The sequence below is a fragment of the Nothobranchius furzeri genome, chromosome 13 (assembly GCF_043380555.1).
Source record: "Nothobranchius furzeri strain GRZ-AD chromosome 13, NfurGRZ-RIMD1, whole genome shotgun sequence".
Classification (NCBI taxonomy): Eukaryota; Metazoa; Chordata; class Actinopteri; order Cyprinodontiformes; family Nothobranchiidae; genus Nothobranchius; species Nothobranchius furzeri.
In genome coordinates this window covers 52,035,180-52,051,819 of record NC_091753.1, presented here as the reverse complement: position 1 = coordinate 52,051,819, position 16,640 = coordinate 52,035,180, and the positions used below count along the sequence as shown (strand labels likewise).

The following is a 16,640-nucleotide window of genomic DNA, read 5'->3' as shown; positions in this document are numbered from 1 at the left end:
AGGCAGTAGAGGTCTGTGCGTCCCTCCATGGATATGCCTCCCCAGACCATCACTGACCCACCACTAAACCTGTCATGTTGAACGACGTTGCAGGCAGCATAACGTTCTCCTCGTCTTCTCCAGACTCTTTCACGCCTATCACAGGTGCTCAGGGTGAACCTGCTCTCATCTGTAAAAAGTTCAGGGCCCCAGTGGCGGACTTGCCAATTCTGGTGTTCTTGAGCAGATGCCAGCCGAGCTCTACGGTGCTGGGCAGTGAGCACAGGGCCCACTACAGGACGTCGGGCCCTCAGGCCATCTTCATGAAGTCTGTTCCTGATTGTTTGGGTAGAGACATTCACACCAGTGGCCCTCTGGAGGTCAGTCTGTAGGGCACGAGCAGGGCTCAGCCTGTTCCACCTTGCACAAAGGAGCAGGTATCAGTCCTGCTGATGGGTTGTGGACTATCTACGGTCCTGTCCAGCTCTCCGAGAATAACCGCCAGTCTCCTGAAATCTCCTCCATGTTCTGGAGATTGTGCTGGGAGACACATTAAACCTTCTTGCTGCAGCACGTGTGGATGTGCCGTCCTGGAGAAGTTGGACAACCTGTGCAACTTCTGTAGGGTTAAGGAATCGCCTCATACTGCCAGTAGAGAGCCAAAACTAGCACGAGTGGAAAACCAGCCGAAAAAGATCAAGAGGGAGAAACTTGAAATGACCTCTACATGTTAAACCAGTCCTGTTTTGAGGGTTTTGTAATTGTTGCCACTTTAGTGCACCTGTCGTTAAAGGGACTTTACGGAGTTTTGAATTTTTATGCTCGCGATTGCCCCCTCAGGCCAAAAGCGTAACGGCAGTTTCAATAGTAGGCTCGTGCATGAGGCGTGCATGCTGTATGTGCACACTCCTTAACGAAAATAACAGCTGAGACAGTCCCGTGTTTGTGTGTGTGTGTGTGTGTGTGTGTGTGTGTGTGTGTGTGTGTGTGTGTGTGTGTGTGTGTGTGTGTGTGTGTGTGTGTGTGTGTGTGTGTGTGTGTGTGTGTGTGTGTGTGTGAGGCCCGGAGGACAGAGGACAGGAGAACACGCAGCTAATTAATTAAATAATTTGCTTCTGTACCTTTCTCTTCAGCACAGCCGACAAAGGTTTATGATGGGTCAGTCCTCCTGCATGCTCAGATCATTCCCTTCCCTTGCTTGACATCTTTTTTATCTGTGAATTCAATGCCATCCGGCGAGTCTCAAATACAAATTTGGGCATCTTACTGTAAAAATATACCATTAATGTAAAAAAGAAACTCGAACCCAGGTCTTCTGCATGAGAGTCCAACGTCTTCCCAGGTGAGCTAAAGCACCAGTGACATAATTTGTATCTGTAGTATTTATATCCTTGATGACAGCTGAAACAACGTTCAAAGAACGGTTCAGAGCGGAAATGGCTATTTTGTTGCTAATTTGCAGGAAATATCTCGAAGAAAGTAGCTAAGGGTCCTCAGAAATGTAGCTAGGTTTGTCACTAGGCGTTAGGAACAGCGACAAAGTGGCACTGCCTCTCTCTCTGCTGCTAAAGCTACGGATAGCAAATGCTACGGGCTATGCCTGAGCGTGAACACGCATGAAGCAGCCTGCTTGACCCGAGCATCTCTCTTTTTCTGTGATTTTACAGAAAAACAGGCAATCACAGTAAAAAATGCCAGGGCTCATTCTACAGGACCAGGGCATTGCAGGAGAATGTATGAAGAAGACATTTATTATTTCTATACATGTTTTGGCTGTCAAACTTCCATAATGCCCCTTTAAGTCCATGAACACCAATAAAGCTGAAAGTGATTAACAATGCCCTCAGCTGCTTAATCAACCAGGTTTAATTGATTTCATGCCTGGCCCAATAAAAAGAGTGTTCCTTTAATTCTTGTGAGCAGTGCAGTTTCAGTTCATGTGTTTTCTACGACATTCCCTCTAATGCTAAAGGCCTTAGCGGAGCTATTTGCTATTCATAAAAACAACTTAATGACTTTATGTTTAACTTATTGAGCCCTTTTACGTATGAAATAGAAAAAATAGGTACATATCAGACAGCTGTAACTAGTCAGACAGTCTGCCAATGCTCATGTCAGAATTTAAACGTGTCTCATCTTTAGCCACTTTGACCAAATATTGAAAATAACAACGAGAATGACAAAAAAAGATCTGTCAGCACTCAAAATATGTGTTGTAAATAACTGCGACCTTTACATCAATCTGTTGCTCAGTAGCGACAAAACCAGTTTTGTGCAACACTGTTGCACTCATCTTGACTCTGAGAGTCTTTATCTACATCTAAAAATCAGTTTAAAGAGTGTCAACAAAAGTCGTTCAACTCAATAGAGACAAATAAACAAATTTACTAGATACTGAACATTTCTATGTACATGAAAACATCAGCAGACATCTTAAACACTAGACAGTATTTTAAACTATCTAGTTGGTCTTTCTTCCAGCTCTTGGAGAGTACAGACGCTTTTTTCCTCCTCTCCTTCCTATCTTACCCCAAGGCTCTTTGTCTGTTTTTGGGTGTATGGCGCTTCTGCATTTTTTCTGGAAATTGGAAATTATTAAAAATGGACCTGGTCAGTTGGTCTCTCAACTCGATTGACAAGATTTTTTCAATGATGAGAATGGGAGAAGGGGCTCCCGGTTGCCCCTCTGGGACAGAGCAGGCTGGGTATATACTGGACTCCTGGAAACAGTGGAACCTGATCTGCCTCTCTCAACGGTCTGTAGAGGATTCTGAAGGCGTCTGGATATTCGTGGTGTTGGTGTCAAGATTCCAGCTGTTTGCCCTGAGCGGTTACCTGGCTTGCTGGAAAATTAATGAGCTTTCGAGGAATATTGGCTCAATCCCGGAGCTCAGGGATGGATTACACCGCGCTGTGAATGCACAAACTCATATAATTGTCGAGATGAGTCGTAAGCTTGGAACTTTGGCTGAGATTCAGGCTCTGGCACAGAAGGTTGATTCAATCAAGGAGCGAGTTGACGGGACAGCATGGTTGGGAATAGATTAATTTACGTCATTATTGGATTTAGAGGGGTTGGAGACCAACAGAACTTTAAGACAGAGAGGAAATTATCTCTGTCTGGCCCCAAAACAAGTTCTTATCTGAATCTGGTGCCCTTGAGCCTGTGAGGCTGAAGTGATTACTCCTCCCCCAGAAGAAATGTGGAATGCTGCTGTCGCCGTGGCAACTCTGTCTCACTATCCCAGCCTGGGCGGGACTGTGACCGGTGAAGGCCGTGGAACCGTTTCCAGGAGTGACTGTGCTTTCTAACCCAATTACCTCCCTCCCCTGTCCAAACGGAGGTGACGAGCGCTGCTATTGCGGCTGCATGCACCGATGTGAGGAGAGTCCCCAACCCTACCTCCCCACCTAGTGGACACTTATGTTGTGTAATGCCTGAAATCTGTTGCATTTCTGTCTGAGGTGTTTTTTGCATAGCAAAGCTGCCCTCCCTGTGGAGAGTAACTCTGAAGTGCCTTTTTTCCTCCACCTGACGCAATCCTCATGTGTAAACCCTCTGATCTCTATGAAGGTAGCGCGACTCGGGTTGCAAATGACCACAGTCACCAATTCTTGTCATGTGTCTATGCCTATGTATGTATGTATGTCTGATCTCAGAATTGTGTGTACTGAAACTCTGATTTCCATCTGGGATTAATAAAGTATCTTTGAATTGAATTGAAGTGAAACTTTAAGCTAGAGCTTTAACATTGATCACAGTGTTGGTTGAGTTAGAAAATTGACCAGTTTCATATCTGACACCACTCTGCAGCTCTCTGCTCGCCAAAAGCCTCACTAGATATTTTTGTGGAGTGAGTAGGTGCCCTATAGGGGGCACTGTTTCCCTGGTTTACAGCTGTTAGTGATGCTAGTGTTTAGCATTATCAGTTGCTGTTTCTGTTGTGTCTTTGGAAGTGAAGCAAATTGCTAAAACCGGAGTGAACATCAGCGTGGCCTATGCTGGTTTGGGGGAGCTAAAGTAGGCTACATAATCACGGACTGATTGTGACCTAGCTTTGTTGATATTGGACTTGTAAGTAAGAATATTTTTGTCCAACAGTGTGGATCATTTTCTTTGTGGTTTACTTTAGCATTCGTTAGCTCATGTTAGTGTTTGTTGTTAGCGCTAGCTAAAGCAGGTGGCTGCTTGGTTGTTTACAACAGTTGTAATTCCACTTTCAACCAGTAGGGTGGGGAGCAGGAAACGGTCTAGTGTTCCTTTAAATTAAAACAAATACGGTATATTGAGCTCTACTTATTGAATTCCAGGCCTTCTGTACACTTTTTAGTGGGAAACTGAGGCTTTTAATGTGTGTCCTGTGGCGGGTTTAAATAGGACAACAATATTCTTCATCATGGACATCAGTTTCTCTTTGAATTCTCGACAAAGGAAGACGTAGAGAAGTGGGTCCATGCAGACGTTCGTTGTAGCGAGCCAGTGGCTGAGTTCCTTGGCAAACCGGATGTTTTCGTATGCTTGAGAGCACTCTGTGTAGGAATAGCTGACTTGCTGAAAAGTGTAGGGAATCCTGATCATGTGGTATGGAACAAAAGACACGAAAAACACAATTATAACAAGAAAAACTCGCAGTTTGATTTTCTTTTTACCGTGGCTGTTACTGCTGCCAGACCTTCTGTAGGACTGAATGACTTTGTTTGCGATGCAGATGTAGCAAACCACAATGACCACACTGACGAGCCAAAAAAACACATTCAGTGCAAGAGACGTGTTCTCATGAAACGCTATCCCCTCTGGTCCTTTCAGAACCATACAAGAGCTGATGTCGGTCATGTTGACGCCTGGTTTGTTAGACAAAAGCATGTTTGGTAAACCTGCAACCCCAAACAGAATCACCCACACCGTGCCTGATATCGCTTTGCTGATGGTCAAACTCTGCCCAAAAAAACGGCTGCGGGGCATCATGATCTTAAAGAATCGATCCAGACTGATCAAGCCCAGCAGAGCAATGCAGGTGTACTGTGCATTGTAGAAAATAACAGAGAAAAACCTGCAAACGGCCCCAGATAAATACTGCCATGTACCCGGCAGGCTACCCCCAGCTTTGATCGGGATCATCAGGGTCATGACAATGTCAGCAGCCACAAGATTTTTCAGGTACACCACAAATGTGGAAGTAGACTTCAGGTGCAGAGATACCCATGCTGCCACAATGTTCAGCAGCAGGGCAATGGGGAACATCAGAAAAAAGAGAGATGGCACTATGTAAGCATCATAGGGTACAATGCTGCAGCCAGACTGATTGCGAGAAGTGAGGAGTGATTGATCCATTGTATCTAAAACCATAGAAGAGAAATCATTGAGCTCATTAAACAATTTAGTTAAAAATGTGCGATAGTTTGCTGTTTGATTGGGTTTTCTTGCTTACCTTGATCGAAATATGGGTCAAAATAATCATCCATTATCCGTTACTCTTCTCAGCCCAAGTTCGTAGCTTTGCAAAAGAAATTAAGCAGATTTTTATTGTTTGCTTGTTGCCTATGTAGTAGTGTAAACAAATTTTTATTCAGTAAAAGTCAGATGCTCCACTGCCTGTATGTGCTGTCTTGATTTGTTAGTCATTATCCAAAACTCATGACCAAAAGCAAGGACTGGATTGACCAATAAATCAAGAGCTTTGCTTTCTTGCTTATCCCATTACCTTGAACCATCGCCTTACCGTGCTGGCGGGGTTTGAGTTCCCTGAAAATCCTTAGAGATTATGGGTCTGAGATTCAGTGGTCCAGGGAGGGGTCTCCTGTAGGAAACTGGTCCTAAGTGAACTGCAAGACAAGAAGTGGTTCAGAAAACCCTTTATGTTATCAGAGTAGCCAGCCCAGGGGGTTGCTACGGGTCCCATCCTAGAGTTAGGCCTGGGGTTGCAGTGAGTGACTGGTGATTGGACTCTTGCCCATGTGCCCAGTCTAAACACGATACTCGGGTATGTCGCCTTGTAGATCCACCACCTGCACCACACACACACACACACACACACACACACACACACACACACACACACACACACACACACACACACACACACACACACACACACATGCACCAAGTAATGTTTCTATGGTTACATTGTGATTTCTTAGTAAATATTCTATTTGGTGAAAGATAAACTTTACTGTATTTATCTTAGTGAGACTATAATTAAATGGGTAAACTAGTAGTAGCACATTCACTCCTCCTCCTCGCCCGTTCTTGGAGCAATATGGTGATTTAAAAATTTAGAAGTGGACTCATTTAAACATAGTCCTCTTGCAGTGGGTTCTACGATTATTCCAATCTAAGCACAAGTTAAGTCAAAAATACAACAGCTCTCATCATGACATACTTTGTAAAACAAGAACAAACCAAAAATAGTCTGTCAAGCTCTAGCAGCCAGCGTGTGGTCTGACGCCTGATTCTAACTTTGGTGCTCACTGACGTTCATGGTTGAAGGGGTCAAGGTGTTGTGGCCAAAGTCAAATCATCAGCCCTTAGCCACTGTTCTCTCTGCTGGTGTAAGAGGTTTCTGATTATTGTCAAACATGGGATGGTGTCATCTGTCAAAAAACCCTTTATAGAGCAGATGTTTTCTCTTGAAACTCTCCCTGACAAGCCAAACACATTCTGGCATTTTCTTATTGCATGTTCATGAACTTCAACTTTAGTTATTCAAATCTAACTGAGAGAACACTTACCGTAATAAGGTCCCCCCCCCCCCCCCCCCCCCCCCACACACACACACACACACACACACACACTGGTGGACAGCAGAACTACAACAGCAATTAACAACCCTGCTGCTGCTAGTACCGGTGCCGGTACAGGATCTGCTTGGGTGCAAGATCGGGGTCCTTCGACTGCTGATGACGTCAAGTAGTTGATTGGCTGTACATGAACCTTACGGGTTACGTAATCACATTATGTTGTTCTCACGTTACATTGGTCCAGGCAAATTTTTCTGTTGGAAAGGACAACTTTTACAAAGAAATCCATCATTACCTCTTTGAAAATACACTTTTAGCATAGAGCTGCATGTATATTAGGGCTGAACGATTAATTTCATGTGCAATTAAATTGCGATGTGACAAAATGAGAGTTTCTAATCGCAAAGGCTGCAATTTGGCAGCGAGTGGTTAGCGCAATGCTAATATACATGGAAAAACCCATAGGAATGCTAATGCTAATATCACCGATTACATTCTTACAAATTATGAATTAGTAACGTGCCAAATTATTACATTTGGAGTCTAATAGAAAGTAAAACTACCATCAATCAAATAAGTACAGACAGGTATTTTAGTAAAGCCAGAAAACTTTAAACTCCAGAGTTTTGGCTAGCAGCTATGAGCGTAACTGAACTACGCATGGACAAGACGTCAAAAACTCTAAACACAAAATACTTCAATAAACGGGACACACTTCTTTCCTGCAAATACTATTTCTCAGGTATTGCTATAATATCTATGATCCTTCAAGGGATGTGCTCAAAGAGGAGTTTAACATTATGAATACAATGTAGTGTTTTATTTTACAAATACCATTATAAACACAAACTTACGTCGTAAGAAACATTATTTTAATAACGAAACTGCTAAATTCTTTCCAACAGTATAGATGTGTAGTGTATTTTGTCCGAGTGGGTTTGCCGTACTTTGACGTTATTGGCAGTCGAAGGACCCCGAGTCGATCTTGCACCCGAGCAGATCCTGTACCGACACCGGCTTTACAGAAAACAATGTTGTCAAACAAGGTGTTGCTTTTTCTTTGTTTTTATGAATTTATGGTTATCGGCAGTTCAGAAATGAAGAAAAAGATGGTTTCAAACTGAAACCAAGAAGTGTTCACTCTGGTTTTAGCTCTTGGCTTGTCTAGTTCACACTAGCTTTGATCACCTTCAGGGACATTTTTCTCTCCCTTTTACTTGCAGGCTTCCCAATGATGCTAGCAAAAAGCTAACTTCTTCTGCTTGCTTTTTTTTTGTTTGGCGAACTGAGAAAGCTAGCTGCTAGCTTGTATATGAGCTACCGGTACAGAGGGCTGTCTATGAGAACTGGCTCAAGAACCACTGAAACCAGTTTTAAAGCAACAGCTCAAAGTGTTAAACACTTTTTATTGTTACCTTAACAGGCTAACTGGGTCTGAAGAGTCAGCGATCGAGCTCTTGAGTTTGTATTTTTAAGCATTGAAGTTTGACCTTCGGTTAAACTGGCTGGAACGTCCACTCCTGGGAAGAGCTTGGAATTATGAATAATGATTCCCACTGTGGAACGACCAACTCCACGTTATTTAGAAATGGTCTTTAGTCATTCCCAGATAGGTGTCTCGGGAATCGTGTCTCTGAGATAATTGCTGGTGTCTACTCATATGTGTATTTCATAAGCTGACTGTGCTCATTGTTTGATGTTCACCATCCAAGACCAATAACTCCATGTGATCACGTGCGGTTCTTCAACAATGTAAGGTCCTCTGCTTTGCTTAAGCATGTGGTTGTGCAACAAAAATGGAAAAAGCAATGAGCTGTAATTTTATCAGGTTCGTGACCCAAGCAGAATAACAAGTGTTTTGCTGCAGTGCTCTCTAGTGTGCACACCTAATGTTGGAAAGCTTGTACATGCAACGTCCTTGGTTACTTTCACTCGTCTCTCTGTTGCAGTCATTTATATAAATTCTGGATAAAGGGGATATTTTTCTTACATTATTATTGTGTATGCTGTTTTCTTTTGTTATTGCTAAAGACAGCAGAGCAACAAACACCCGACATGAAGTGGTGCAGGTCACCCAAAAAACACAAACCACACTAAACTAGCCTTAGAAATTTAAATTCATGTGGTATTAAAATTGAGTCTGAAAAATAAAATCATTTAGAAAATAATCAGGTGGAAAATAAGAAGAAACGGTTTCTTATGAAGCATCTCCTCACACACACACACACACACACACACACACACACACACACACACACACACACACACACACGTATTGTAATAAAAATGAGGAAAATGCAACATTTCTAACAAAAAAAGGAGAAGTAAGAAAGAAAATTATTAACAAAAGGTAGTACAGGATCTCAAGAAAGAGAGAATCGGTAGAAACAGCACCATAAAGAGGAAGTAGTGAGGAAAACCAATCAGTTTAAAGACATCAGTGCCTTTTAGAAAACTGACAAACAAAACAACAAAAATTGTTGCCGTAAAGATTTTAATGTGTTCTGAAAGAGAGCCTTTATCTATTAACAAATGCACAGATCTGCTAAATGCTTCGACACACAGTTGAATAAGAAAGAAAATACACAAACATTTTTATCAGTGATTTTCAAACTCAGAAGAAAAGAAGCAGACGTCCGTTGTGCCAAACTGACGGGAGCGGTAAGACGCTCTGATATGAGAAAATAAAACACGTTATTATCTGTACCACATCCCAGTAAACTGGGAAGATTCAGTTAAATCATATGTAAACATCTGTTGTAATTAACTTGATTAAATATTTGGTTTGTTGGACAAAATTTAAAATTCTTTCTTGGCATGAAATAAAAATGTATGACGTTTGTCACGTCTGCTTAAAATACTCATCAGATTTTATAAAAGAGCTAGTAAAGAAGTAACTCCTAAACTTAAGTCATTGTAGCGAAATGGCCTCATTTGTGACCCAAAGGTCACACTTCCCCAGCTAGGTCGAGCTGGCTCAAGCTGTACTTTGTCCACAGATTATCCATCATGGGAGACATACAGTCTGCTGAAAACCATCTTTAATCTGACTGCCTTTTATCAGTCTGCTGTTCCGTCCCAAGATGAAGGACACTTCAAGATTTAAAATAATCATTTTTAATAAACTCTTTTTACTGTTTATTACAAGGTTCATAATAATCATCATAAATAATCATCATGGTTCATTATAAATGTATTTAATTACTGAAATAAGCAAAAACCCACATTTCTGTTTAAACTTATCTGTACAACATTTGTAAGTCCCACATTTCTAATAGTTCTGATTCTTTCATAAAGTAACATTTTAAAAAATGGTCGTACAATCTATAACATAATGTAAGCTGAGTAGCATGTTTACAGACTGATAGTAGATAGAAACTTACAAATGATGATCGGATTCTTTCTCCTCAAACACAAAGTTATGAAATGATCCATCTGACTGCGATGACAGGACAGCCACTGCTGATTTTCATATCAAACAAATTCAAGTTCCAGCTGTGACAAAAAGGATAATTTATCAGGATGTATGCAAAAATAGGGAAAGCTTTTAATGGTTTTTATCAAAAACAGACATCACATGTTCAGGATTTTCAAAGTTTCATAATCTTTTTTCTATCAGATGATAATGCAGGAGATAGGTGTAGGAGACTATCTTCATGTTCAACCTGCATGAAAGACTCAGAGTGGCTCATTATAATCAGAAATAATCATCACATAATGGTTTTTCAGTGAACCACACCTGTAAGATCTGTGATCTTTGGTGAAAATCTAATTGTACTTTTTCATTTTTCACATGTAACTCTTGATATTTTCATTTTGTGCAAAGGTTTTCTGAAACAGTTATCTCTCAGGTATATGCTTTGCTGTTCTATATTATCCACTTTATAAGCTATTGCATGCATAATAACATTTGTTAAGATGGACTTTGAGCCATCTAACCAAAGAACTCCTCTGCAGATGTATGTTTTTGCATATATAGATGTTGGTCTGAGTTAGGTCACTAGATGGCTGTGCAACACAACATTTCAAAACCAGCTCTTTCTGTCTGATGAGAGTTTCTTTTCATGTGCATCTTTTCCTACAATTAACTCCTAGTTTTACACTGCAAAAACGGATTTCTAAAAAAGCCTTATGTTTAGACATTTTATCATATTTTTGTCTAAAAAGAAAAAATAAATCTTATGTGGTGTCTCATCTAAAATAAATGTGCAAAATAATCAAAACTGTGATTTATTTGCTAGTTTTAAAGAACTAAGCAGTTTTGGCTTGCTTTTAGCACCCTCTAGCTCCCATTTGTAGAACTGAAAGCAAACCTATCTTCTCGCTGTGCGTTTGTCTTCAGCACCTTAATTAACAGCTGAAATGTCTCCCCAGCCTTCATTAGCGTCTACAGGAGTGATTCAATCAAAGATACTTTATTAATCCCAGAGGAAAATTAGAGTTTCAGTACACACAATTCAGAGATCAGACATACAAGGGTAAGACACTTGACAAGAATTGGTGACTGTGGTCATTCGCAACCCTGAGTCGCGCTACCTTAATAGAGATAAGAGGGGTTACATGAGGACTGGTTCAGGTGGAGGAAAAAAAAGCCACTTCAGACTTACCCTCCACCGGGAGGGCAGCTTTGCTCTGCAAAAACAACAACAACAACAAAAAAAAACACCTCAGACAGATATGCAACAGACTTCAGACATTACACAACATAAGTGTCCACTAGGTGGGGTGGTGGGTTGGGACTATCCACACTTCAGTTCCTGCAGCCACGATAGAAGCAGTGCATGTCACCTCAGTGTGGATAGGGGGAGGAGCATTGAGGGTTGAAGGGTTGCAGTGACCCTGGACGCTTCAGCGGCCTTCCCGCAGTCTCACCCAGGCTGGGAAAGGAGACAGAGTTGAGTTGCCATATCGATGGCACATTCCACATATCTTATGAGGGGGGAGTTTTCGTTGGAGCCTTGCAGGCTCAAGGACGCCATATTCCGATTAGACATTGTTTTGGGGCCAGACAGAGATAATTTCCTCTGTCTTACAGTTTGTTGGTCCTCAACTTCTCAAAATCCCAATAATGGACATTAAACTATCCCAATCCGTGCTGATTCGTCCACTCTCTCCTTGATGGCATCCATTTTTTGTGCCAATGAATTAATCTCGGCCAACGTCCCAAGCTCATGATTCATCTCGACAATTATTTGAGTCTGTGAATTCACAGCGCGGTGCAAACCATCTCTGAGCTCCGGGATCACGCCAATATTCCTCGACAGCTCGTTAATTTTCCGGTAAGCCAGGTAGCCTCCAAGGTCAATGAGCAGGAAACCTGACACCAACACCACAAATATCCACACATCTTCAGAGTCTCCACAGACAGCTGAGATAAACAGATCAAGTTCCACTGTTTCCAGAAGTCCATTATGTGTCCAACTGGGTCTGTGCCGGAGGGACATCCGGGAGCCCCTTCTCCCGTTCTCATCGTTGAAAAAATTTTATCAATCGCGTTGAGACACCAGATAACGAGATCCATTTTAGTGAATTTCAGTTTCCAGTTTCCACAAAAAATGCAGAAGCAGCCGTGCACCCAGCACACAGAGACAGACAAAGGGCCTTGAGGATAAGATATGGATGAGAGGAGGAAAAAAGCGTCTGCACCCGCCAAGAGCCGGAAGAACTAAAGAATCAGCTGTGTTCATGATCTAAAACCTGCAGGAAACGTGCCGGAAGCAGACTGCAGCGTCAGGTATGTCAGCTCCATTTTTGTCCACAGACCGGACCGGCACTCTGAAGTTGCAAATGCCGTTTTCTGGCCACAAGGGGTGCTAAGGTCTGAGAGGCGTTTCATTAACTTTGTAAAGGGTCTATCAAGAAAAGCTGCCTAGCTTGACTTTAAGACTTCTATCCACGTAACTTTTGCTCACCCTATTGGCAGATTTTCTTTTAATCAAAACAAGAAAATTTGAATCATATTTAGGAATGTGAACCTCATTTTAAGTAATTATATTTTTAGAATTTTTTTTCTTTTTAGACCAAAAATAAGATAAATGTCTAAAAACAAGGCTTTTGTTACTTTTTAGAAGGCAGTTTTTGCAGTTTTCAAATGGGATTCTTCTTGCTTTGCTAGCGTTGAACGTCGATACCGCAGCCTTTCATCAAGTCAATCAGCTTTTCTCTGTAGTCTTTGCACAAGTAGATGTACAGAAAAGGGTCCAAGATGGCGTTTGAGGAAGCGACCCAGACAGAGAACTTGTGTAATATCAGCACCCATTTCTGACGACAGACACTAATGTGGAAAATTTGATAAAGAGTATAAGGAATGCGCAGGAAATGCAGAGGAACAAAGCACACGAAGAACACAAGAAGGATCAGGAAGACTCGCCGATTGGTTTTCTTCTTCCCCTGCCTGTTGTTGCTTCCAGAGTTTCTGAAAGACTGCAGGACTTTCATTGTGATGCAACTGTAGCAGAAAACAACCAGAGAGCAGACAAGCCAGAAAAGCAACTCCATTAATGCCACCACGTAGCTGTGAAGAGCCGTCCCAGCTGGACTTTTCAGGGCCATGCAGAAACTCGCTGATCGATTATTAGGAGCCTGGTCTGTCAGAATGAAATGTGGAAAAGCTGTGCCGCCAAATAAAGCCACCCAAACCACGGAGCACATTATCACACTGAACATCACGTTCTGCCCCAACACCTTCCCACATGGCTGAACAATCTTGAAGAAGCGGTCCAGGCTGATGAGACCCATCAAAGTGATGCTTGTGTACATGCTGGTGTAGAAAACAACGCCAGCGTAGCGGCAATTGAAGACCTTCAGCTCAGACGTGGCTCCAGGAAGCATGCTTGCTGCTATCAGAGGCATTGTCATGGTCATGAGCAGGTCAGCCATCAGCAGATTTTTAAGGTACACTATGAAAGTGGAAAGGGACTGGAGGTGCAAAGAAACCCACAGCGCCACCCCGTTCAGCAACAAGGCGACGGGGAAAAGAACCAGGAAGAGGCATGCAACAACAACGTCTATATCGACGAGGCTAAACGAGGTACAGCCAGAGGAGAAGTGGGACGAGTTGTTGTACATCCTCAAGATCTGGAAGAAGACACAGGAAGTCAGAATTCTGAATCTGCTTTTCCTGAATGTTTATGTAACTGTCTCTGAGAATGAGCTTGTAGCAAAAGCTGCTGAGAAAGAGGTCAGGGCGCGTCTCTAGACTAGATCCTGTGGCTTCACATTCATTTTCCAGCCACGCCCTCATGACCCTGATTTTCATTTGTAATGAGCAAAAATAACATTTGCTGATATGTTTGATGTTTCTTTTGAATGTCTGACCAGAGCATTTGAATGCATCGTGAAATATGAATCTGACTTTCTCACTTTTGACACCGAGTCATACAAGTTATGTTTTGTTGGTTTTAATTCTCTCTCTCTCTCTCTCTCTCTCTCTCTCTCTCTCTCTCTCTCTCTCTCTCTCTCTCTCTCTCTCTCTCTCTCTCTCTCTCTCTCTCTCTCTCTCTCACACACACACGCACACACACGCACGCACGCACGCACGCACACACACACACACACACACACACAAACAAGGGTCCAATCGCATCTTTAACATCTGATAAAAGATTTCTTTTCTCATTTACAGACATGTACATGACCCACATATTACAGTTACAATCCTCTGATCTTCTTCTTGTACTTTGGTACCTAAATGAAGACATTTAAATTGTTTTAATCCACTCACCATTCAGAAAGGTTATCTTCTAAACTCCGTGTTGTCCACTCTGGGATTCCTTAAAATTGCAAATGACTGTCAGCCTTGTCAGCTGGAGGCATGCAAATCTGTCTAGTTCTGGGCGGGAAGTCAAATGACATTTGTCGCGGTAATGTTCCATATAACCATTAAGGAAAATTATTATTAAGTCTGGTGTGTTTGTTGGATTTTGTTATGGGGATTTATTTTCCCACCAGTGAGAAACATAGACAACTAAAACTGATTCGTTGTAGCTGAGAAACCAATTTGTATCTATTGGTCAGATGAGAATTGAGCATAAATCACTGAATAATAAAAATTGAGTTATTTACTCACTGACTAAAGCTAAAAGGTGGACAGTAATATTTTCGATTTAATATATCAGTACATTGTATGGAAGCCCATTCCTGCCACTCTGATGAAAAAATAAATCTCATAATTATGATTTGGCTGGCTCATAATAATGAAATACTATTTCACTATTATGAGATACTATCTCATAATCATGAGATAATTAGTTTTATCAGAGAGATTGTATATTATGCATTGACCACTGAATACAATTCAAGATGGCTACCATAACCAACCGACTAAAGAAAATACAAAAATGTCTTTGACTTTGTCAGTTTTACAGATATTGAGCAGAAAGATGAAGCCATAATAGCGAACCTTAGGATTCACTGAACAGATTATAGCTGAATTTTCTTAAATCATTGGGGTTGCACCATCAAGCTAAGAGCCAATTGAGGCATAGAGTCGTTAGGAGTTAGCACGTTAGCAGGTGAAACTCAGAACGTTTAAATATTGTGCGCAAAATGTCTTTTATTGCAGTAGAAAGGGGCCCAAACAGAGTGATGAGTACAGATGCAAGATTAAACTTTTTCATTTCTCTGTTTAAAATTCTTGTTTTATTGGTTTTATTTCAATTAATTTAATTGTCTGACATTTTGAATTTGGGGTTTTCATAAGTTGTAAGTCATAATCACCACAAGTACAGCAAATAAAGACTTAACATGTAACGATTCTAGCTCGTCCAGTTTCACCTTTTAAGTTGAATTACTGACATAAATGAACTTTTGCACAATATTCTCATCTTTCGAGTTTCACCTGTACCACATATAGATCATAACAGCCTTTAGATTTTCTCTAAATGACTATTATTTCCAGATTTAAAATGACTTATTTCCCATTTCCTCTTCTGAGAATCAGTAAAACTCTAATAAAGAAGAGAAACTTAACGCTTCTATGAACTTGAATTGGGAACAGAAAAACAAATCTCCAGTGTGGTGAGAAAATATTCCATGTACATGTTTCTTCAGGCACTCAAGGAGGACAGACGCTTTTCTCTTTCGCTCCCTTATCTGTTTTTCCCAAGGCTCTTTGTCCTGTCTGCCCACAGAGCGCTTCTTTGCATTTCTTCCGAAAAACCCCATTTTTAACCATGGATCTGATAAACTGGTCATTCAATGCGATCGATAAGATCTTTTCAACAATGAGAACGGAGCAGGGGGCTCCCACATGTCCACAGGGGACACACCCGGTGGGGTATATGCTGGATTCCTGGAAGGAGTGGAATATCATATGCCTCTCCCAGCTGTCCATTGAGGATATCGAAGACGTGTTCGGCCTGATGATCACTGGATTTCTCCTGATTGGAATGGGAGGATATCTGGTTTTCTGGAAATTTGGGAAGACGAGAGCGATTGGAGGGCAACCCGCACCCACGGAAAGCACCGTCCGTGTGGAGACCTCTCAGACTGGGACGTTACTCGAGGTGAATCGTAAGCTGGACAATGTTCTAGCTGCGATACCGGTATTAGTGCGCAAAATGGATGTCATCTCGGAGAGAGTCACTGGACGGTATGGACAGGTTTAAAAACCCCAAATTGGCTTCACTGAAGGACTGGAATGATCAGTTTAAAGACTGAAGGCAGAGAGGAAAATTATCTCAGCCTGACCCAAACAAATTCTTGCTATCTGAATCTGATGCCCTGGTGGTCTTGAGCTGCAAGCAACTAAAAACCCCCACGAAGGAATGCAGACAGATGCTGTGAAAACCTGACCTCCACCTCCCGGTGGAGGGTAACTCTGAAGTGCCTTTTTTTCCCTCCACCTGAGCCAGTCCTCATGTAACCCTCTTATCTCTATTAAGGTAGTGCGACTCCGGTTGCGAATGACCACAGTCACCAAT

General features: G+C 41.8%; 2 protein-coding genes across 2 annotated transcripts; both read right to left on the bottom strand.

Annotated features, from left to right (window-relative positions):
• Window positions 1-4,226: 4,226 nt before the first annotated feature.
• LOC107383165 (P2Y purinoceptor 13-like) lies at window positions 4,227-5,442 on the bottom strand. The gene is made up of 2 exons (XM_054743279.2): window positions 5,409-5,442; window positions 4,227-5,316 (listed from the first exon to the last, which is right to left on the bottom strand). Exons 1-2 carry the CDS (start codon window positions 5,440-5,442, stop codon window positions 4,307-4,309), a joined length of 1,044 nt encoding a protein of 347 aa, XP_054599254.1. The 3' UTR covers window positions 4,227-4,306.
• Window positions 5,443-12,697: 7,255 nt separating this feature from the next.
• LOC107383163 (P2Y purinoceptor 13-like) lies at window positions 12,698-13,912 on the bottom strand. Its single transcript, XM_070543602.1, has one exon. The coding sequence runs from the start codon at window positions 13,783-13,785 to the stop codon at window positions 12,829-12,831; it is 957 nt and encodes a 318-aa protein (XP_070399703.1). The 5' UTR covers window positions 13,786-13,912; the 3' UTR covers window positions 12,698-12,828.
• Between the last annotated feature and the right edge of the window lie 2,728 nt (window positions 13,913-16,640).